The following is a 26166-nucleotide window of genomic DNA, read 5'->3' as shown; positions in this document are numbered from 1 at the left end:
ACAAAGGAAAACATTTCTTGAGTCATTGTTTAGCTGCCGTGAGAATTTCCTGGATGATAAAAGTGCTCTTATTACCAGAATGGGTCACAGAGAAACTTGCAATGGAAGTTCTTTTGTTTATCAGAATTTATTTATTTATTTGTTTGTTAGAGATTTTTTAGTGAAAATCAGCTATTGAAATCATACTAAATTTTTCTTACTCTTGTGGCCGATCTTTATAAATAATTTCAAACATACAAAATTTATTCACCTCACGCTATATTCATCTCTCTCTCTATCTATTCTATTCATGGAGCCATTTGTTGATTCACCTTCTCTGCATTTAATCCCATGATGAAAATGATTTAACCTATTAAAAGTTCTTGCTCAGCTCTCCCCCTCTATTTTTATTACTTGTCTTCTCTTTCACTATCACTTTGCTCTTCACTACCTATCCTCATGACTGGTTCTCCGGTCATACAAATGAACTCAAATCATCTTATTTCATAACAGTTTATTTATGTCTTCCTAACCGCCTATACCTACAAATATTCCAAACTATTCCTCTGAGCCCATTGTGGAATCTTAAACAGTCTTCATACACTCCTTCCACCTCAATATCTTTCATCCTGGCCCAAAATTACATTTATTTTCTCCTTTTATACTCTTCTCACTTCATTCTTAGCAGACTCATATCTCCATTACATTTACAGCTACATTTTTGTCACTTTCTTTCCATCTTCACTTGGGTTTCAAGCAAATAATAATCAGGCGTACCTCTAGCCACCTTCTCACCGATAAAGTCATCAACTTCCTCTTGTGGGCAGCGGGTTAATTAATATTCACAGATCTTCCACAGGTGTTGTCAAGTCCACGTTCTGCGAGTATATAGGCACTTCCAGATCCCAAGAAGAAGTTTTTATGAAATGCGATGGCTATTTTTGTAACGTTTGTCACTAGATCGGTCTTCAAACTTAGGACAAATGACCAGCCTTCGTTTGATGATACATGCAGACAAGCTTACCAAGAGAAACAGACCAAATTCAGCACATGGAGACAAAATTGTTGAATCTCACTGTCCTGTGAACAGAATTTACCATATAACTAAGAAAAATTACAATAATTCCTTACCGAGGAAACCTTAAGGAATTACTCAGCCTCATTTGTGGTCGACTAAATAGGCATCATCTATCTTTGTGTCAGGCTCATCCTCCATTCCACCATAACTAACAGATGATAGTAGATTGGTTACTGGCCCTATGGAAAAGGCTAAACTAACTAATCGAGCCTTTGAAGCTAAGCAATTAGCTAAGGATATCCCTCTCTCTGATACTTGTCACCTTGAAACTATTCTTACAAAATTTGCATTTCGCTTGAGGGACGTAAAGAAAATTCTTGACAATCTTGATAGCTGGGGTGGAGACCTTGATGGTTGCTTCCCATTATTTTTTAAAAAAGGTTTCTAATGTGTTGTCTCCCAAGATTAGTACATTCTATACACTTTTATGTCGAAGTAGTATGTTTCCATTTAAACATAACCTTAGTAATACAGTACCTGTTTCAAAGAATGCAACATGCATAGACGGCAGTAACTACAGTTACAGGAAAACTTATTTTTAAGCCACTATATACTAAGTATGTGGAATCTAAAAGATTGTTAATTGCTTCCTATATGGATAAGTGATGAAAGCAATGCAACCTGCTTTAGGTCATTTGTCCTTCCTTCCTTTACTAGAACACTACTCTCCGGTGTGACAGTCTCCTTCTAGAAGAGACTGATCTCTTTTAGACAGGTGTTCGTGGTGGAAAGTTTCTGTTTCTGAATATTAGCGGCTGTGACTTGGACCATCAACGCATGAGCTCCTGCTTGTCAGTTTTTCATAAGTCTTATTTTAACGGATCTTTCATATTCACAATTGATCCCTGATCCCCTTTATCTGCAGAGAGCAACCAGATTTGCTGAACAGTAGCACTAGTAGACAGTAATTATGCCCCATTGCCGAACTTCTCAGTTCCAGAGGTCCTTTATTCCTCAGTTCCAGAGGTCCTTTATTCCTCACACTGTTGGACTCTGGGAAAGCCTCCCTGAGGAGGCCGTGCAACTGGAACTTCAAACGTTGAACCAAAGATAAATGCATTAATACTCTTATACAGTTCTCCTTGTATTTTAATAAATTACTTGCGTTTTTCTCTATTATTTATTTATTAATTTATTTAATCTTTTAATAATAAATTACTTGCGTTTTTCTCTATTTATTAATTAATTTATTTAATCTTTTTAATAAGTGATATCTCCTTTCTGTAATTCCCTTTACCCTCTCTTACTTCTTTCTAATGAACACCATATTCTTGGGAAGCTTGAATTTCCTGTGGACTTCTTCCATATGAATAGGGTTCATCTTCTGAATAATAATAATAATAATAATAATAATAATAATAATAATAATAATAAGACGAACTGAGAGACGATGCCACAGAAGACGACAGGGAGGATGAGGTATCAAACAACGACACACGAAGAAACACCGACGAAGTAACAGAGAGGACGGAATGGGTAGAAAAGATTAGACAATGGATGGAGCCAGATACAGAGAGAACAAAGATCCCCTCCATGAAAGCCTACAACACCAAGAAATTAAGGGAGAAAACAACGTGAGGTCAATGAAACATAATGGGGGCCTAATACACACCACCAGTATCACAGAAACAAATAACTTGACATATGCAGGAGCAAGATTAGTAGCAGTACTGATGGGGATTCGAACACCAACACCACCGTCACAACCACCCAACAGAAACCAAAACAAAAGCAACCTCCTTGGAAAAGGCGCCTGGAAAAGCAAATCATGGTGATGAGATCTGACTTGAGTAAACTGAAAGAGATGGCAGAAAAAAGGCTAAGAAGCAAGAAAACAAGGGAGGAACTCAACGAGAAATACAAAGTACAAGAGAGGGGGACTAAACAACACAATAGAAGATGTAAAAACAGAGGCTTAAGGCCAAAGCACACAAGATCCAACGGTACATGAACAGGAATAAGGGATACCAACAGAACAAACTATTCGGAACCAACCAGAAAAGACTATACAGCCAACTAAGAGGGAAGAAGAACCACCACCCAGAAATTCCTGAAGCCGAACCAAGTAAGAGACTCTGGGAAAACATATGGAGCAATCCGGTATCACACAACAAACATGCAACATGGCTCCAGGAAGTCAAGGAAGAAGAAACAGGGAGAATAAAACAAAGATTTCACAGACATCACGACAGACACAGTCAGACCCCACTAAAGAAAATGCCAAACTGGAAAGCCCCAGGTCCGATGAAGTCCATGGATACTGGCTCAAAAACTTCAAGCCCTACACCCACGAATAGCAGAACAAACCTCCAGCATTGTATCTCAAATCACCAAGCACCCAAATGGATGACCACAGGAAGAACATCCTTAGTACAAAAAGACAAGAGTAAGGGAAATATAGCCAGTAACTACAGGCCTATCACCTGCCTACCAATAATGTGGAAGTTACTAACAGGTATCATCAGTGAAAGGCTATACAACTACCTAGAGGAGACACACCATCCCCCACCAACAGAAAGGCTGCAGAAGGAAGTGCAGGGGCACAAAAGACCAGCTCCTGATAGACAAAATGGTAATGAAGAACAGTAGGAGAAGGAAAACCAACCTAAGCATGGCATGGATAGACTATAAGAAAGCCTTCGACATGATACACACATGGCTAATAGAATGCCTGAAAATATATGGGGCAGAGGAAAATACCATCAGCTTCCTCAAAAAATACAATGCGCAACTGGAATACAATACTTACAAGCTCTGGAATAAGACTAGCAGAGGTTATATCAGGAGAGGAATCTTCCAGGGCGACTCACTGTCCCCACTACTCTTCGTAGTAGCCATGATTCCCATGACAAAAGTACTACAGAAGATGGATGCCGGTACCAACTCAAGAAAAGAGGCAACAGAATCAACCATCTGATGTTCATGGACGACATCAAGCTGTATGGTAAGAGCATCAAAGAAATAGATACCCTAATCCAGACTGTAAGGATTGTATCTGGGGACATCAGGATGGAGTTTGGAATAGAAAAATGCGCCTTAGTCAACATTCAAAAAGGCAAAGTAACGAGAACTGAAGGATAAAGCTACAGATGGGAGCAACATCAAACAATAGATGAGACAGGATACAAATACCTGGGAATAATGGAAGGAGGAGATATAAAACACCAAGAGATGAAGGACACGATCAGGAAAGAATATATGCAGAGACTCAAGGCGATACTCAAGTCAAAACTCAACGCCGGAAAATAGATAAAAGCCATAAACACATGGGCAGTGCCAGTAATCAGATACAGCACAGGAATAGTGGAATGGACGAAGGCAGAACTCCGCAGCATAGATCAGAAAACCAGGTAAAACAAATGACAATACACAAAGCACTACACCCAAGAGCAAATACGGACAGACTATACATAAACACGAAAGGAAGGAGGGAGAGACTACTAAGTATAGAGGATTGTGTCAAACATCGAAAAACAGAGCACTGGGCCAAATATCTGAAAACCAGTGAAGACGAGTGGCTAAAGAGTGCATGGGAAGAAGGACCTAATAAAAGTAGACGAAGACCCAGAAATATACAGAGACAGGAGAAAGACAGAAAGAACAGAGGACAGGCACAACAAACAATGCACGGACAATACATGAGACAGACTAAAGAACTAGCCAGCGATGACAATTGGCAATGGCTACAGAGGGGAGAGCTAAAGAAGGAAACTGAAGGAATGATAACAGCGGCACAAGATCAGGCCCTAAGAACCAGATATGTTCAAAGTATGATAGACGGAAATAACATCTCTCCCATATGTAGGAAGTGCAATACGAAAATGAAACCATAAACCACATAGCAAGCGAATGCCCGGCACTTGCACAGAACCAGACGTGACGTTGATTGACAAAGTCAAGAAGAAAGTATCACTCATTGATGTCGCAATACCATGGGAACACCAGAGTTGAAGAGAAAGAGAGGGAAAAAATGGATAAGTATCAAGATCTGAAAATAGAAATAAGAAGGATATGGGATATGCCAGTGGAAATCGTACCCATAATCATAGGAGCACTAGGCACGATCCCAAGATCCTTGAAAAGGAATCTAGAAAACTAGAGGCTGAAGTAGCTCCAGGACTCATGCAGAAGAGTGTGATCCTAGAAACTGGCACACTAGTAAGAAAAGTGATGGACTCCTAAGGAGGCAGGATGCAACCCGGAACCCCACACTATAAATACCACCCAGTCGAATTGGAGGACTGTGATAGAGCAAAAAAAAAAAAAAAAAAAAAAAACAAAAAAAAAAAAAAAAATAATAATAATACTCAGTACAAACACATAATAGGGCTACATTTTCCCCTCACCGCTTTCTTTTCTTGCGTTTTCCAGACAAATTTCCACAAAACACAATTTCTCAATGCCTCCATTTCTGCCAATTACAAGATTTTTTTTTGTCTCCCATATATATATATATATATATATATATATATATATATATATATATATATATATATTATGTTATTAATATATATATATATATATAATATATATATATATATATGTATATATATATATATATATATATATATATATATATATATATATATACATATATATATATATATATATATATAGTATGATATATATATATATATATATATATAATATATAGATATATATATATATATATATATATAATAATATATTATCTATAATATAGAAATATATATATATATATACATATATATAATATATATATATATATATATATATATATATATATATATATATATGTAAGTGTACATAATAAAAAATATGGAATGTTAGTCCATATATATAAAAGTCTAAAACTAAAGAGGTCAACCAGATTGCTTGCAGGAATGTGATCAGACTAGAGACGCTAAAGGTGACGTATACAATAAGTATGTAGGCTAAGTTGACATGCCGTCATCTGTGGTCATTCATTTGTTTTGAAACAGTCCAAGCTCCCTGCTTGAGACAACTACCCCGACCTTATGATTCAAACGGCCTACGTGATCTGTAGCGTGTCTCATTTTGATTGTGTGTTCGTATGAAACTATGTCATTTGTATGTATGTTTTCATATGTTCGAACTACTGTCTGTTCCTTCATAACTTGTAACAGAGATGGTAGAGAAGCAGAACAGTGTTAGCTATCGTCATTAGAAGACCTGTACCTCTTTACCTAAGCTTTATCATGTAGAGGAATAGGATTAGCCATCATCATTGGCAGAAGCGATCAAGCTATCGTTATTAGAAGACTTGTACAATCATATCTGATCTTCACCATGTAAAACTTCAGAAGAATATATAATTTTTTATACTTAGTGTTTCTACAAGAACCTCACCGAACCATGAGTTTAACACATCGTCGTAAAGATAATACCGACTTCGTAAGTGATCTACAAAACCCCAGACACTCCATTGAATAGGAAGTGCAATACCAACCGCTTAGCGTATATTATTCGCAAGTCTAACATTACCTCATAGGGCGCCCTTATCATACAAGGCACAAGCCCTAATATGGTGGCCAGGCGTACCAGAAGAACTCACAACGTCCTACGAAGAAAAAAAGAATAATAAATCATGAAGTCAACGACGACGAAAGCAGCAGATTCTTCAAGCAACCTAGTATCATCGTTAGTGAGCGACTTCAGAAAACAACAAGATTCGTCAAGCAACTTAGTATCATCATTAGTGAATAACTTCAAGAAACAAACCGACGTGTCCTTTTCCTACGGCAACGGAAGCTTCGTCTCTCATTAGAATCATTCAAGAAAACATCGTTAGTGAGCGTTTCCGGCACTGCAAGAAACAAACCGAACGCGTCTGCAGCATCGGATTTCAAGGGCTCGATCATCGAAACAACGCGCACGGGGGAAACTGAAGCCAAACCAGGTCGTCCGCTAAATAGAGAAGGAGGACCAAGGCCGCGTGTCGTTATCGGAACACCGTGACTTCCCACAAAAGCAAGCTAAGTACAATTTTTTATCATTTGGAGTAACTTTGAGGTTGTTTCCTGCAGGTCGAATTTCGTTACTCCTGTGGCTGAAGTTACGAGACTCTTAATCTACTTTTTTACAGAAATTATCTCATCATTGAGATTTCGCTACTGCGAGTTTTTTATCTTTGAGTGTCTGTTTCCAGAAGTTCTACTGAAATATCATAACCATATACTATGTTAATTTTATCATTTTGGGTGATTATTAATCCCTTACGTAACAAATCATATTAACAGTGAATATGCGTTTACGCAGTGGACGTTCTGTTTTATACAGATGCATGGATAGGGTCGTTAAGCACCGTAGTGATTAGAAAACACACTAAAAAAACAAGTGGAACACCGTACAAATCATATATAAATTAGAGGTAACACTATTTTCGGGTCATGACAATAAAATGCTCCTTTGCAAGTCCCGATCGCAGTTTTTAGCCTTGAGTTTTTTTGAGTTATATAAAATATCGAACCTCAATGACTCAACTTAACTTTAAAAATATGGCTGGATTGCAAGGAATAACATGTCTGTAAAAAACTTTCATCAGCTAAATGCGCTGACCAGGATCCCTCACTATTTCAAATTTTAGCAAAGAATGAAGTACAAACAGTTAATATTGAATGCAGTAGTGATAACTTGTCTTATTAGTAAACCGCTCAGTTCCTAATAGTTCGTCATTCATTGCTTTATACGTAACCAGCAACATAATGCTAAAAACACACAATACGTTGCCGATGGTAATAAAGAGAAGGATCCAATTATTACAAAAAGAAATAGAAACAGTAGCCCGTTCAGAATCAAACAAGCAACTCGGTGACTGTGTCAACCTAGTCAAGCGGTCAAGGTCAGTTAAATCTGCCGAGTTTCAAAGCAAAGCAAATTCCACACAATAAGCGACTCTAGCAGAGTGGGGAAAAGCGATGTTGGTTCATACATACCGATATCTTTTTGAATTAAAAAAGGGATTTTCCTATGAAACACACGACCGTATAAAGTAATCAAGCAGGTTTTTCGTTTTTTTTTTTAATACGTAAATTATTATAAGTAGTGGGTGGATAAGCCCGACTGTACGCGCCGTAAAAATTAGAAATCTCTTGTTTTTTATTTCTTTAGTAGACGTAATATCCTTGTATTACGGATCACCGTCTGTTTGTTGCGAACTTCTCTAATGAGAAGTCCGGATAGCGAGCGCTTACAGATACCTCTATAGTTATAAAAAACGTTGATCTGTATGTAGTGTAATTGTAAGATCCATCTAGGGGTATACAAAATATTATCTTACATCCTGCAAAATAAGGCGTGTTTATCAAAGGAAAATCCTATAAACCTTCAAACATATTAAAATCCGTTTGAACAAAAATGAGACAGTTAATCAAATAATAACTTATATAAAGAACAAATCATTTGTCTCATAAATCGTAACATTGTTCAAATGACCCAACAGAATTCTCCCACAACCGCAGTCGCACTTTGCACGCAAAATCTCGAGAAGCATGCACCCTCGAATGTCTTAGTGCGTGTAAAAAGACTTTGCTGGGAAATGAAATTTTTAATCCTTCCCGACACTCTGAAATATAACGATTTCCGCGAAACAAAGCCCTAAAAGTATACATATCGTGGATACGGAAGTTATAAATATCGCATTTTTTTATTGTTGCTAATTTTTAATCACGCCCACCAGTCGTGGATGAATCTCTCTGATAATCTATCTAAAGTAATATCCGTAAAGTCATTCAAGCAGAGGTGATTCATCAGAATTTTTTTTCTTATCTTCTACCTGAATACCAGGAAGTTTCTCCACTGGCGAGTGATCTCTGGAAAAAACGGATGTTAATTTAACACAAAAACACACGGTCTAAGGACAAACATAAAGCTATTAGACGTACCTTCCGTATAGATTCTCAATGAAATTTTAAAATAGAGATAAAATGACGAAGTTGAAAAATGTTAGTAATAGGAGCCATTAGGAAATCGAAATAAGCCCATATAATTTTTTCCCTCAAACGTCATGCCATAAAAAGATCGGACTTGGCGTATCTGCGAAGATTACTGTCGCCTAAACAAGGAAACGACTCCCGATAGTTTTCCAGTGCCATGTTACGACGACATCTTATCTCTGTTAGGTTAGAATAAATTTTTCACCAACTTGGACTACTAAAGGTTAAACTTTTACCTGATACCATTACCTAAGTGATTGTACCTCATATACCGTTTTCAGCATACTCAGGGGACATTATCAATTTTTACGTATGCCTCCGGCTTACGTTGCGCCCCAAATTACAATATAGTGTTGGAGACTTTTAGGGGATAACCTACATGCCTATATGGATGATCTTGTAATCTTTTCTAAATACCTTAGAAGTACATTCACATAAACTAGAGCTAGTAAATGTGAGTTTTTAAAACCGAACATGTTTATCTAGGTTTTATGTGTCTAGTCAAGGTCTTAAAAGTAGTCCATGGTAAGGTGTCGGCTATTCATAACTTTCCGGTACTTATTAACGTAAAAGGGGGATACAGCACTTTTGCGCTGTAGTGGGTATTACAATCGTATGTAAATATGTAACTCTTCAATCATGACAGCTCCTTTAACAGATCTTACGAAGAAGAGCGTAGATTTATTATGGTCTAAAAAGCATCAACAGGCGTTCGATATCTTAAAAGCGGAATAATGCAGCTCACCTAACTTAAAAATCCCTGATTTAAATAAGGAATTTTTTTTTTTATTGCAACAGACGCCTCAGACCAAGGGGTAAGAGGGGTACTACTTCAGTAATATGATAAACAGTTCTTTCCTATAGCTTTTTATTCACGTAAACTAAAGCCCTCTGAAAGTAAATATACAGTAATAGGCAAGGAAGGGCTAGGTATCTTTAACTCACTAGTACATTTTAAGTTCATAATCTATGGCTATCCTGATAAAGTCCTTACTGAACATGAGTCCTTTACCGAGTTTTTCAAAGGCTTTAATCACAGTCCAAAAGGAACTCGGTGACAAATGATCATTCAGGTCTTTGGAGCCAAGATAAGATATCTACCTGGGAAAGCAATTATCATAGCTGACGCATTATCCCGCAATCCCGCACCATACTGCAAAGAACCATCAATTAGACTAAAGAATATAGAAACATCCGTGCCTGTTGTTAAAACCGTATCTAAACAAGAAAATTCCTTAACCCAAGAGATCGCGAGCATTGAATATCTGGGTTGGAGCGCAGAACTGTTACAAACTGAACAAAGCAAGAGTCAACAGACATAACCAAAACAATAAACACTTCGAACGGAAACAAGGTCAGCAGCAATAAAACACCAAACAATAAACACTTCGAAACGGAAACAGGTGTCAGCGGCTAAAGCAAAAACCAATAAACCCTTCGAGCAGAAAACCCTAAAGCAAAAGTTATATTTGTAGTATGTGTATCAGAATAATGTAATCAAATGTAATGTTATATGTAGGTCTGATGACGAGGGGAAAACCCGAAGAACAGCAGCAGTAGACTAACGACCAGGTTAGTAGTAATCAATCTCTTTGTCATACCAATGTACCTTCATTAAAGCTGGTTGCCATTCCGTTCATCCAGGGTTCTCCCTACCTATGTCCACAGAAACGCCAAAATCCACTATTTTAACTGGCCTACCAATGCTACAAATATAAAAAAGCCACATAACTGATAGTAACAACGTGTCAATGAAAATCAAGGGAAACACACTAAGACAACTGTCAGTTCAAGGGCCAACTACCTGTGCCGAATCAATCCTTGAAAGAATATACGTAGAATTATTAAAACAGAATGTACAAGTCTGGGACAGAGGGAATAAAACACACTTCTTAGTGTTAATAGTTCCTTGACACGTTATATAAGAATTAATAGCACTAAAAAACAAACACCGCCAATTGAGTGCGTTTAGGAATATTTATGGGTCGTTCTAAATCAGTAAAACATAGAATTAACAAACATTGATAATGTGGACTCGTTTGGTGTGCAAATCAATAATAATCTCCAATAACGCGTTTGTTGTGGAATTCCTTTCCATTTAAGAAAACCAATAATTATATTTTATCACCCAGAGTCAATCGGTTTATGGTAGAATAACGGTATAATTAAATAGGGAAGTGGTCAATGTTTCTTCTAGTTACAACTCGTGATTTAGGGAATCCGAAAAACTGGATTATAGCGGTTCTCGCGGTTTTAAACAATACCTTTATCATTTTCTAATATCTTGTATCTATAGAATTGATGCCGCAAGTAAGCCTTATTCGGTACCCGCCGCTAGGAAACACTTTTCCACATTCAAGCCAACCATTAATTTATCAAACATATATATAAAAAAAAATATATATAGTAAATAAATAAATATAAAAGAAAAAAATAAAACTAAATTAATGGATACAAGTGGAGTCAATTAATAATTACACTCTGTAAGAAGCTCGGAAGGGTTTACAAATTAAAAAAATAATAAACAAGGGAACATCACGATAATATCAATAAGCAAACGTTAAACCAATAAATAGCCCAAATATATATGCTGTAAAGATTTGAACTCTAACCTTGAACGGCTTTTAAGTAACTGACAAACTAATCTAAAAAGTTCAAAGACCCATATCCAAAATTCCTACTGAAACATATTGGTCTGTCCCGGTGATTTTATATTCTGTAGTCAATGAAAAAAAAAAAATTGAAAAAAAAAAAATTAAATAAATAAATAAAGTAAAATAAAAATAATGGAATAAAATAAATAAATAAAATAAAATAAAAGATTATTTTCGTCAAAGTCAGGAAGTCTAGAAGTGAAAATGTTATCTATGAAATAACTCCTTATAGAATCTTAATACAGGGTGGGCTAATAATCTATATATAATTGTTATGGAAACCTTTTTCATTAGTTGAATAAGATATTTAATTTAAAACTAATTCCAACATGAAACTAATTAATTGTTCAATTTTGGTACTGTTTTTTTTCAGACATTCTCTTCTCTGTTGGGTCGGAGTTATTAAAAAAACAAAAAAACTTTATCCTAAAGTTCGTATTCGTTACAGCAAGTAACGTAACTCTTAGCCTGGCATGAGAGCAATCTCCTGCAAGTTGCCGACGTACATCATTGCCGTTATCAGCATTTGTTCCTTTTAACCCTCAATAAATCTGCTTTACCCGGCAGGTTCATCTGTGTGTCGTCTCTGCTTGCAAAAGCAGATTGACTGGAGAAATAGGTGAAATGCTTAGCCCGAACAACTTTCTCATGTGCAACGGCAGGACGTTAGGTTTTACAGGTGTTCTAAATCGGTATGCGCAATGCAACTTGCAATCAGTTTTAAAATTAATAAACCAAAAATAAGAAATAGAATTCTATAAGCATCAAAACTGAATTAAATTTTTTAATTTTTCTGAACCTCATAGACATTTAGAAGTATCCATGCTATGGAATAATGGATTATTTACTTGCAACAGGATTAGCTTATTAACCAATACCAAGTAAACATTCATGGGCAAAATGTCACATTTTCTTGAAAAACCCAAAGTTTATTTAGAAAGATTAGATTACATAGTTGGGTTTTTTCCGTTTGGTATCTCCTTACCTATTAATAAAGTTTTTTAAAAAAGTTTAACCTCAGAGGTATGCCGCGCGAGAAAATTGAATATGAAATAGTTTTGTTTCTAGGGCACATAGGATCAGATTTTATCACAACTTAATTTCAGTTAGCATAGAGAAAATACAGAATCATGATTTCAATCTTCTACTTGACTCTTTATTGTTGCCTTGGCAATCTACAAATAGCTCCTGTTTTCCAACTTCTTTGTGCTAGTAATTTACTAACCAGTAATATCGAATTTCTTTGGGATTTGTATTGATATCTGTTTATTTAGTTCGTTTAATTATAGGATCTTATTTTTTACAGTCATCATAGAACCTGGATAGGTTCAGCTCATTGTTTCTGCCATGGATAAAAACAAGTTTGTACCAGCGGAACCTCCTTTTGAATTCCAAAAATAATACAGCGAATTCTGTGGGGGTTCAAAGTCTCGGTCACTAAATGGCTCTCTCCTCTCCCAGTATTTGGATGTTGTCTGAATTTTACTTTGCCCCTTGTGAACAAGTTATTTAATTTCACTTTGCAGGTCTGGATTTCTGGAACCTGGTTTTACAGTATCCTGCAGTACGGGAGGAGTTTCACCATCGCAAACTTCAAAAAAATCGTTCGTCGCCACAGCGGACACGAACTAACAATCATCAAGTAAAACCACCGCCTGACCAATGTGGAAAGGTGAATTTCATGGACTTCTTCGCCCGACCGGACCCGTGGGGGGGGGGGATCTTCGGTCCGTTAATCTCGTTTTCTTAATGCGGAATGCTCCGGCCGGCGGCTGTCGGAATCGACTACAAAAAGGGACATACTTCCGGAACAAAGATTTTACTACCGCTAAGGCTATTCAACCTTTACTTTGACTTTGTGTCGAATGGACTCGTTCTGGGATGATCTATTCATCGCGAACGTAACGTCGTTTAGCTTCAGGATGCAATGATAATAAGTATGAGGGCGTGTGGAACGTTGGGAACCCGCCCAGGCAAATTTTCCCCTCGTTTTAACCATTGAAAAAAGGGCCGTTTTCATTCGGCTTTTAATTGGTGGTTGTCTGGAAAACTGTGTAAATGGAACGAAATGTTTGGTTCGAACGCTAGTTAAAAGTGAAGTAGTATAACCTCGGTCATGTATCCTAATATGATAAAGTATCAATGTATCCTCATGAGATTATTAAAAGATGATCATAAATAAACATGAATCGAAATATATTTTTGTTTGCGGGTGTACGCACTAGGAATCTAATACATAAATGATCAATAAATAACAGAACGGAAATATATTTTTTCGCGTGTACGCACTAGGAATTCTAATATAAATGATCATAAATAACCGGAAATTCGAATTATCTTTCTTTTGCGTGTATCGCAAAATAGGAATCTATTTAAACGTGACATAATATTAATTCATAATTTATTGAATTCCATTATAAATAGGTGTAAACAGATTCAGGTATGCCTATAATCAATCTTTCGTTAACTTTTTATCTTAATCAATATTCTGCAGTTATTAATGGAAGTTAGTATATTGATTAATGAACTCAGATATCTAACATTTAGCATAAAAAATCAACGAATCAATCCAGCATCAAACATTAATAATTTTGTCAATTCATAATGAAACTGAACTTTTTATCAGTTAAAATTATGATTTTTATCATGGTTAATCTTCCATTCTATAGCAATTAATCAGAGTACATTAAGTATTTTCTGTAGCATAAGTATCTTAATGAATATGAAGTGAAAAACTGTACTCATTAATATTCCAATCCCGTGATCACTATTATTTACCAATATAATCGTTTTATTAGTTTTTAATTTTTTACTTGAATCAATTCATGTACTCCAATGAATTTTTATTTACTTATATATATATCATTCAACTAGTGTCCTGTATCACAACTCCTATAAGTCAAATGCAATTGCAACGTTTTGTTTTGGTAATATTTCCAGTGGTTGGTTTTTCTGGTAGCTGACCACGAAAGATGAGTTAAGTTTTTGTTACCAAAATTAAAACTAAAATTTGGTAAATGTTTAGGTCCATATATTAAAATAAAAGGTCTAAAACTAAAGGGAGGTCAACCCAGATTGCCTTTGCAGGAAATGTGATCCGTACTAGAGACGCTAAAGGTTGACGTATACGAATAACAGTATGTAGGCTAAGTTGACATTGCCGTCATCTGTGGTCAGTTCATTTGTTTTGAAACCGGTTCCAAGCTCCCTGCTTGAGACAACATAACCCGACCTATGATTCAAACGGCCTTACTTGGATCTGTCGCTGGGTGTCTCCCAATTTTTTTTTTTTGATTGTGTTTGTGCGTATGAAACTATGTCATTTGGATGTTATGTTCATATTTTGTTCGAACTACTGTCTTTGTTCCTTCATAACTTGTAACAAGAGATGGTAGACAAGCAGAACAGTGTTAGCATACGGTCATTAGAAGACCTGTACCTCTTTACCTAAAGCTTTATCATTTGTAGGAATAATAGGATTTAGCCACATCATTCACTTGGCTGAACGAAGCGATCAAGCTATCGGCTTAACTTAGAACGACTTGTACGAATCATATCTGATCTTTTCAACCAATGTAAAAACTTTCAGAAGCAATATATAATTTTTTATTACTTAGTTGTTTTCTACAAGAACCTCACCGAACCATGAGGTTTAACCACATCGTCGTTAAAGATAATAACCGACTTCGTAAAGTGATCTACAAAACCCCCAGGACGCCCATCCATTGTAATATGGAAGTGCCAATGCCAACCGACCTTAGGCGTATAGATTATCGCAAGTCTAACATTACCTCATATGGGCGGCCTTAATCATACAAGGCAAAAGCCCTAATCCCTTAATCTATATATATCTAATATATATATATCTATAGATTTTATACTTATATATATATATATTATTACACATATATATTTATTCCTGTGTCGTGTGTGGGCAGCGCGCTAGCCCTTGCGTTTCCCCACCCAAATTGCCTTTTAAAGAAACCATCCGGATATGCAAACAAGTACAAACCACTTAATCTGCTGGCTATCTTGGCTACATTTCTAGTGATGGATGATGAAGATGGAATGGACACAGATTGGAAAGTGAGTTTTTAAGAGCATCAGTAAAGAAGTGATATACAGTATTCATTTAATATCATTGCTGCGTTGAGATGAGAAGATACAACTAAATCCTTTGAAGTCAACAGATCACAAAAACTTGAGCTGTTCTGAAGGCCAATAATCTCTCTTGGCAAGCCAATATTGAACGTTGAACAGATGTTGATTCCAATTCGTTCACGGGCGTGTGACTACAGCACAGAATGTTGTTAATTATTGGCTACGTAGAAAGGCGTCTCTTTTAATAATTTTAAAATTTTTTTAAAAAAAAAAACGAACATTTTTTTCTTTGGAAAAACAAAGGGGAGGGTGAGAGATAGAGAGGAGGAGATAGAGAGAGGAGACGAAGATGAGGAAGAGATAGAGAGCTGAAGAGAGAGAGAGAACAGAGGAGTAGGAGAAGCGAGTCAAATTATAGCATGGAGGTAGTGAAATTAGATATCCAATCCCTTCAAATTTTTTCTACCCACCTTTCTAATAGGCAACTTTTCTACTTGTAACATAGAAGAATGTAAGATGATCCTGATAATGTAGTAACGAAGCAAAGTAATAGTCTAATATTACTGATTGAGTCCGAGGGAGTATTTGTTTCAGTGTCTCTGATCTCTAAACATTACTAATCCGTGGAGGTTCTACATCTTTAACGGTCCATTAGAAAGTCAATTCAAAAACCACTAAGTGAGATGAATAAAGATCATTAACGTAAACCCAGAACAAAATACCTGAATGTGTCCCCATTGTGAATAATGCCATCGAGGCTACTTTATGAAGAGGGTCGAAATCTCTAATGAAGATCCCCCAATTTCGCACAGAGGTGTAGATCAAGACCCAGCCTTTCGTAATTCTAAGAATAGGTCTCATTTTTGGCCCTGCAGGTCTTCGGTGCGGTGTTACCTCATCAACCTGGCGATTGCAGACATCAACATGGCCACCTTCTGCATCCCCTTCTCTTACACAAGGTAAGTTTCGCCCAATGATGAAAATGTATTTACACCCTCGTGAGTTTCTCCAGGTCGCAAGAAGAAGACTTTCAGATAACTGCAGTTCCCTCTGTTACACAAGGTAAGCCATCCATGTACACACGTGTATGTTGATTATGTATTCCTTAACGTGAAGCTGAAGGGGAAATATAAAAGACGGCAAAGAAAATAATATATGAGGCAAAGAAAGAGAAACGGGGGAGGGGAACAATACGACATCTCACATTACCTTAATTGCATCATTAGTCGGAATCAAAAAGTTGACAAGCGGGTTTTGTCCTTTCCGAAATATTGTTGTGGTGCGAAAACAGATCCTGAGTTCTTGATGTGATGTCTGTTGTATACCGCATGTATTTTCTATAATTCCATAATATATATATGCAATATATATATCTATAATATATGGATATAAAAGTAAATAATATCGAATTATGATATTAATATTATATAATAACTAATGATATAGCATATATATATATAATATTATATATCTATCTATTATATATATATCTATATATAAATCATATAGTAATATAAGGTTAAGATGTACATAATGCACCTTAATATTACATGTATATATAACCTATAACCTTTATTTATTTTATAATATATATAATATATATCTATTATAATATGTATTATCTATGGCACACACAACACACATATATAATATATATATATATATATAATGAATATATCATATATACTATAATATATAATATTATACATTAACTGTTATATAAGTATGTTAATATATATTATATATATATGTATATATATATATATTATATATTATAGAATTATATATACACACCACCACACACGAATATCAAGATCATGCATAAAAGTCTCTCTCTCTTATTTGTTTGGATTTTTTTTTTGGTTTGGTTCGGGTCCGTGGTTGCGTGCTCCCTTACATAACCTCTTTTCATAGCTTTATCGTGTGTATTATATCTACTATACAAATAAAGTTCTGAAATAAGGAGTCACGCAAACCAGACCCAAACCAAAACAAGAGAGAGAGAAGAGGAGAGAGAGAGCGAGGAGGAGAGGAGAGAGAAGAGAGAAATTTTATGCATGGGCCTTTGGATAGTCCATTGCGTTATACGTTATTCTCAACCGGCCGTTTTTCAATTTAACTGCCCAGAAAAACCAAAAACCTTTGTTTTTATGACTTGATGTGACAGGAAGTTCGTTTGTTTTAAAATTCCTCAACCAAAAGTTGGTTTCCGGTAGGTAGCAGCGGTTAAAAGAAAGTCATGGAAGCTGCATCTATCCGAAAATGAATAAAAAAAAAAAGATAATAAAAGTTTAACTTTTAAAAAGTCGAATCGAATTATTTTTTGGAAAACCCTGCCTTCACTGTGAATTGTTCGATGTTTTCTTTTAAATATAAATTCCTTAATTGTTTACTCATTCAGGAAATTCTTATACTGTAAATGACTTCAAGTGTTTTAAAATTTTCTCAACTTTGTTTGCTAATTACGATAATTGCTTTTAACATGAAAACTATGTTGTCTCTTTCGGGCGAGAGAATTTGGCTATGAAGAAACAACGAAACGAACGTCTTCCTTAAGTTTTTCCATAGCTGATTATAATATTATATAATAAATATATATATATACTAATATATATATTTTATATATATATCCTATTATCTAATTTTATATAGCAGAGAGAGAGAGAGAGAGGCAAGAACTTTGGCATCCAAGCAGGAACAGCCCGTTTTCTATTCCTAGCCCTGGCGGACTGGATTTGAGCGCGGTTTATTAGAAGTTATTGTGCTACTGTTGATCTACAACGATAGATTTTCTATCTGGGAGGCTCCAGAAGGTGTTAGACTTCCGGTGTTCCTTCAACAAGTCTTTGAAAAGAGGTTGTTCACTTTCCTCCGGCATTCAGAATTTTAGAAACCGTTGTACATCACTCAATGGATTACGCGATTGAATGTCCTTATTCAATTAGTAAGTTAACACTGTTGTAACTAGTCACACCCGCATTTTCTTTTCTTTTTTATATTTCATCCTCCCAGCCATAATAAACGTGTTGTTCGTTTCGCTCTCATACGTAACTACATACATACATACGTACTTACCCTACTGGCGACATCTATTTCCTTACCATAAGAAAAAAACTGGATGTTACTCATCCCGATGTAAAAACATTCCTTTTTAATTCAATCAGCGTCTCCTGATTTTGCATATTTTGCGACTTTTTTTGTGTCTGAACCATACGCAAAATCTAATCAGAAAGAATTTGTGGACTTTTTCAAAAAGATTTCTATTTGACCCGTATGGCGGGAAATTTATGTTGGTCCATTTCTAACAAAAGGAAAATATGGTATTCTAGGAATTTGAAGTTAATCTTATTGCAGTGATGATGAAAGACAGAATATTTGGTTATATTACAATTCAGGTTCATGATATTCTTGAAAAATATCCTTGGGATACTCAGGTATCAGAGAGACAAATGTCCTGTTCCTCGAATTTGAAAACAATAACATATCCGCGAATTACTGATGGCGACATTCCACCGCTCATAAGAAACTCGGTGACGTGAAAATACTGACTCCATTTACTCCCATAAGATGAGGAAAGGACTCCGTTGGATGAGCCATCTTGAAAGAATGAACGACAGTCAAATTTTATGGACACTATTACATGGAGAAATATGAGCCTCTACCCATGTCTTAAATACCTTTGCAAACGAACCCCATTTGTGTCTCTAAATTGGTTTTCTTTAATTTTTTTCTGTGCACACTTGTATAAAAAATATATAATTCGAGCTTCAGAAAACGTGCGACTCTTACTCTCGTGATAATTACGATAAATATTTTATTTCTTGTGCCAAGGTATTTATATATGTTGTCTTGTCAGAGGTAAATCCCCTAAAGGTTCTTATTAGGGGCGAAAGTGTCTGCCTCCCCAGTCTTCTAGAATCATCAGTGTGTTCAAACAAGTAAAAAATGCGCCGAAGTTTCTTCGGTGTCATCCAGTTGTCTGTATGAGTCGCAGCCCATTAAGCTTTCAGCCACAACCGGGCCTGTCCTATGCGTTGCCAGACGTAATATTACGGCGAAATTTAACCTTAAATAGAAAAAAAACTAGGGGAGAAAGGGCTGCAATTTGGTATGCTTCATAATTGGAGGGTTGATGATCTACATACCATTTTGCAGCTCTCTAGCCTCAGTAGTTTTTAAGATCTGAGGGCGGACAAAAAAAATGTGGCGGTACGAAACAAGTACAAAGCCGTCAACAATAGTTTTTCCATTTTAAAAGCAAACTAAAAAGCGGTGTGAGTTTTGTAGACCTGCTAAGCTTGGTTTCATATTTGCTTGTTCTTTGATGCCTTAAAGTTTTTATTTCGTTTGATGGATACAGCTCCTTGGCTGTGTTTGAAAACAGGAAGAGCAGTAAAGTCACTCTCTTTAATGAACTCTGAATTTCTGGAACATCATATCTGACTTCCACAGTGAAGATATTTTCACCACAATATGTATGGGCCTTGTGGTATAATTTGCACCATCCTCGCCTCACCAGCAAGGGGAACCACATTCGAATCAAGGGCAAGGAGGGGAGGGTGGGCTCAACAATATTAACTGCAAATTGTATTTTTTGTTGCCCTAGGTTATAAATCATGCAAATGGCAGTAGCTCCACTTTAGTGGGTTGCAACTAAATTTGAAAAAGCATGGGGCTGCCAGCCCAATTAACCCACCCCCTCGCCACATGAAAAAGACTGAAAACCAAAATTTTAGCAGCACCCTCAGCAATCACTCTCTATAATCGGAGGTATGGTGAGATACAAACAAACATACATAAACACACGCAAACAAATATATATAATGGTGCTGTTTTCATTCATTCTTTTGATTACCGAGTGTAGACAGTAAGTCAGTGTCACTTCCGTTACAACCCAAACTGCTATGGACTCGAATAAGTCTGATCATGGTAGGTGGTGCGCTCATCATCTTTTGGGAGGAAGTTATTTTCAGGGAATATTGTCATATTGGCAGGTTTTTTTGTGTCTGAACATTTGAACTTATATAGCCTGTTCGTTTACATACATACACACGCGCGAGCACACGCACACATACACAAGCACACAGATATATATATATATATATATATATATATATATATATATATATAATATATAAAATGTATGTATGTATAACTGAATCTCGAAATTTTGGAGCATGATGAATATATAAATAAAGGTAAAACCCACGAAGGAAAGTGAAACACGAGTATCGCGAGTACTAATTGAAGAACGTAGAGTCGAAAGATCTCGTTACATTGTAGTGTTTCACTTTCCTTCGTGGCTTTTAACTTTATATATATTTAAACTTTATATATATATATATATATATATATATATATATATATATATATATATATATATATTGAAAAGAAAACTTTTCCCCTCTAAATCGGCAGGAATATGAAAAGCACTCTATCATATGAAGAAAGCTTTCTCCAGTATTACTGAAACTCATTCCTAGTAATGTCTTCCCATCCAGCAGACTCGAGTATAGTTGTCCTTTTGCTGTTCTCTCTTTTTAGTATCGACCAAAATCAAACAGAAAAGTTTTCCTTTAGCAGAGTCATCAAGACGACGAAATAGAGTTTCAGTACTCAATTTCAGAGTAAGGAAAGAGAAGAATTAAATATCACGGAAAACATTCAGCCATATGAATGGTTCAGCCGAAACTGACATGTATATTGAAACTTTTTCGTCTGTATGCTAATCAATTTCTTACATAGCATCAGTGAAATTAAAAAAACATAACTGAATAAAAACCATTTCCTATGATACTTTTGGAACTGATACTCACTGACAGTTTTGAATTTTCAAATTTTCTGGAAAAGAAGGCCATTTAAGCTTCCTACGTTTCAAAATTATTATAATTTAACCAAGACTATATTCTTAGCAATTTTTAGTACTAGCTGCATCAACTCCACAGACAAGCATAATCATTGAAGCTTGCCATGTTCTATGGGTATCTTCGAAAACCTGAGGAATTTTTCATTGCCAAAGACAAACAACAGCTTCTTGACGCTTACCATGTTCCCAAACTAATATTCTCGGGCATTTTCAGTGCCATGGACATCTTTCAACACCAGAACCAATTTTTTTTTTGGCGTCCTCGATTAAGCAGCTAAATTCCAGAACTATTTACTTAGGCATCTTTGAACTCCAGAGGCATCTTTCGATGCTAGAGAAAAGTACTGGATCATTAAGGGCACTATCTTCCCAAACTACTTTCATGAACATCATCAAAAGCCACTGCCATCCTATAATCCAACGAAAAGCAACACACCTTTTAAACTCCTTACGCATCAAAACTATTTCCTGGCAGTCTTTGAACACCCGAGAGCCATCTTTCAACGCAGGGGAGAGGGATGGGTCATCTCAACTTGCTATATTCCCATTCTACTTTCTTGGTTGTCTTCCAACGACATAGGCATCTTCCAACGCAAGAGAAAAGCATTGGACTATTTAAACTTATCTTGAATGACTTCCAACGCTGGAGATAAGCAACGGGTCGTTTTACCTTGCTACGTTCTCAATCTACTTTCAAGAGCTTCTTCCAACGCCAAAGGCATATTTCATTCTTTGATAAGAGACCACTGGAACTTTTCCAAAACTACTTCTGTGGCATTTACCAGTTTCAAAGAACAGAAACAAATCATTTAAACTGGCTGCGTTTCAAAAGGACTACTAATGCAAAACCATGACCACGAGCATCTTGGAGCGCTATAAACAATGATACGCTGTGACTTTGAAAGATTTCGAATCAGTGCTCATAAACAAAAAATCTTGAAGAAAAACCAGTAGTTATTTCTACCTCACTATGAAAATAACAAACCCCTCAATGAGAAGGGAAGTGAGAAAGTGATGGCCTTTATAAAAAAATATAAAAAAATAATCATTATATTTGAAGGTAGGAGACTCTCTCTCAAACATGTTTTGTTAAAGAGGATGGCAGCATCAGTGAAATTTATTTTATATATGGTCTTTTCAATTCTTCTTATTACTTTCTTCTCATCAGGGCTGATATTTGCTAACAGCTGGCCGATGTTCATATTCTGGTTAAGGAAATGTCTTCTAAAAATATTAATTTATTGAGCACCCGGGACACAATAAACACCGTCGAACGACCCCATTCCAATCAGTTCAAGCTCACCCTTCCTTGAAAATGAACCGAAGATACGGTTGGAAACGTTGGAATTCCGCTACGCCCTTAGGCAACGTCTAGACTACAATTTATAAACTCTAGGGCGACCATACGCCACTTTGTTAACATATCAATAAATGAATATTTCTAGAAGACATTTCCTTAACCAGAATATGAACAGCGGCACGCTGTTAGCAAATATCAGCCCTGATTAAAAGAAAGTAATAAGAATTGGAAAGAGCATATATAAAATAAATTATTACATTTATACTATATATATAATTAAAGAAAGGACCGCGAGTGCATACATACATAAACAACTATGAATACATTCTCACAACTTCACTGCTGTGTGAATGAAAAAAAGGTACTACAGATACGAATGAATAACAATAAACATCTGAACAGAATGAATGCATAAACCAATAATAACTTGAGAATGTACGAATGATTCTTATAAATACAGGAAAAGATACAAAGTAAACACACATGTAGGTCCCCCAACCACAAGAAAAAATGATTACGAATGCGCACGTAAATAATTCCAACAGCCAATCAGAAACGATGACAGACGTGGGGCATTTATCGAGGAACCGCAATAAATTACGGTCATTTATAATCCGAACCACAGTCCATTCATCAAGAGAGAGAGAGGAGAGAGAGAGAGAGAGAAGAGAGAGAGAGAGAGAGAGAGCATAGTCCATATAATATCATTCGTATAGCCTTGATCATGATGACGTCGAGGATGATGATATGACACGATCAGGTAGGGGGTCACCAGCTTCCACCACCCCTCCCCAGGTGAATCCCCGTTTTGGAACCAGCATTGAAGGTGACATGACATTAAATATACATGGTAATAAATTAAGGTTAATTTCATCTGATTGATTCTCCACTGGAAATAACAGGCTGGTTTAAAATGGGATGACTCCTTCATACAATAACTCATCACCATTATAGCTATACTATCTATCTGTGTATAGGATTAGATGACGAACAGCGTGAATATCAAACGCGTTCCAAAAAGCACAGAATTGACACACGAATGCGGTAACCAGAAATTAGGTCTATGACCTATAACTACTATGAAGAAAAAGGACTTATCGTCAACTGTGTGTGTGTGTGCAACTGAGAATAAGAGATTCTTCAATAGCATGCAAGAAAAATAAAGAGCGCTATCTCATCTCTCCTGGGTTTGAATCACATCCCCACTGGTTCCTCTCGAGTCTGCAAGCACTCAGTCGTGAGAAGGTAATATGGAGTGAACAAACTCATTCGGTGAAGACGGAATTTTTGGACAGGGAAAGGTTGTCATCTCACTTTTTCGTTTATATCATACATGACCTGCACTGGGCCATGAAATGGGCTTGCCCCAATGATTCTTCCATTGAAAAAGTAATGCGTAATGTTTATGCCTTTAGACATCAAGAATTCCCATATATAAGAATAGCACGTAATAGCACGTAATAAAAGATTAGGAATTAGCGCTCTCTCTCTCTCTCTCTCTCTCTCTCTCTCACACACACACACACACATACACACATTTATTTATGTATGTGTATGTATATATATATATATATATATATATTATTATATATAATATATATGTGTGTGTGTATAAAATCCTTCAACATCAAACACTTGTTTTAAAGTCTCTCGAATGAGCTAGCTTTAGCAGACCAATACAATGAAGTCGACAGTGATTTTAATAATGGATTTCGCGAGCAAATCTTCGTGAGATGTGATTCACACTAATTTATTACATGACAACTGTAAAACCAATTTACCTGCAGGTGAAATTAAACCCTTTTCAACGGAATGAAAACTGAAAACATTTCATCCGATTTAAGGTCATATCCTCGTCAGCATATTCAAGCTTTTAATCAATTTCATTCAAACTATATTAATGCCATTTTAGTCGTATTAGATTAAAACCATGTCAGCAGTTAAAAGATTACATCCAGTTAAAGTTTTGCTGAAATTCAGATTTACCAACAGATTTACCATCAGATTTACCATCAGATTTACTATCAGATTTACCAACAGCAACATTCTTGACAATACACGTTAAATTTGGTAAGAATAACATCAATAGAAAATACCCAAACCTTTTGACCAATGCATTACAGAATGACCAACTTCTTACAACGGAATTGCTAGCAAATTTCGATCGCAAACTGCGCTTCACATGCCCTGGGTACTATAAGTCACACTCCTGCACATTCTGCCAATTTGTCTGTAGTGTATTTCGTTGTAGATTAATAAACACTTTTAAAACAGCTGAATATTATGTTATACAATCTGTCTGAATAGAAAGGCTATTTCAAGGGAAAAGTCCCACCCCCTCCTCTCTCTCTCTCTCTCTCGTTAGTTTAGAGGTCGGATTCCGAACGCCAATTAGCTTTGACAATAGAGAGTTAGTTCTACGTCATTCGGCCCCTTTGCAATGGTGGCTGCAAAATGAAAGAGTTCAACTAAAGGAAGAAACAAAATGGAGGAGCCAAAGGCAGTAAATGACCTCCACATCACGAGCTTCATTAAGCACTTTCTCTGGGAACGCTCCTATTCAAATCGTCCGAAAGGTTCTAAAGTTGTAAAGTCTCCCCATGACTGTCCCAATGAAATTACACATCAAATGGGGAACGGTATCTCAGAAGCAATTGTAAGGAACTCCTAGAAGGATATTATGAATGCTTACCGACGTCCTGGATGGCTCTGGAAGTAGTCTAGAAGCATTTTTCCATCATTATTCTCAACATTTTGGTGAGAGTCGAATGATGAACGATTTTAGAGGGAAAGTCGCATTCCGAGTCTCTCTCAAGGAAACCTGATTTATCTATATTATTAAGACTTCGAACACCAAATATCTCAGCCACTTAGGTCTTCAAGTAGAAGATAATTCAGGCTGATATATTACAATTACATTTCCAGGAAAGGTGTATATACTTTGCGCCAATTTCCAAGAAAGGTGTATATATATTACAATTACATTTCCAGGAAAGGTGTATATACTTTGCGCCAAAGAAATTTAAGAAAGCCAGCCTTTCCAAAGAACGGCCAACATGAATGATTTAGCTAGTTGTAAGCTACTCGTATACTTACCATGAAAACCGATTTAGCCGAATTCTATTCCTACATTTTTTCCGAACCAATAGAAAATACCCAAACCTAACGTAACCTGACATAGAAATCAGCGTCTTACCTGGACCGGACTTCTTTCAAAAGGGTCTATTTTAGGTTAGTGTTACAACTGACGAACG

The 26166-nt window shown here is 36.1% G+C and overlaps 1 protein-coding gene across 1 annotated transcript in view; it reads left to right on the top strand.

Moving 5' to 3' along the window:
- LOC135225447 (neuromedin-K receptor-like) overlaps positions 1-26166 on the top strand; it is a 260592-nt gene that overhangs the window by 90580 nt on the left and 143846 nt on the right. The window contains exon 4 of the mRNA XM_064264770.1: positions 16622-16705. Within this exon, the coding sequence (XP_064120840.1) occupies positions 16622-16705 (84 nt within the window). The remainder of the gene's footprint in view (positions 1-16621; positions 16706-26166) is intronic.

The sequence above is a fragment of the Macrobrachium nipponense genome, chromosome 13 (genome assembly GCF_015104395.2).
Source record: "Macrobrachium nipponense isolate FS-2020 chromosome 13, ASM1510439v2, whole genome shotgun sequence".
NCBI lineage: Eukaryota > Metazoa > Arthropoda > Malacostraca > Decapoda > Palaemonidae > Macrobrachium > Macrobrachium nipponense.
The sequence above is the reverse complement of the archived record's forward strand: the minus strand, read 5'-3'. Positions and strand labels throughout refer to the sequence as shown.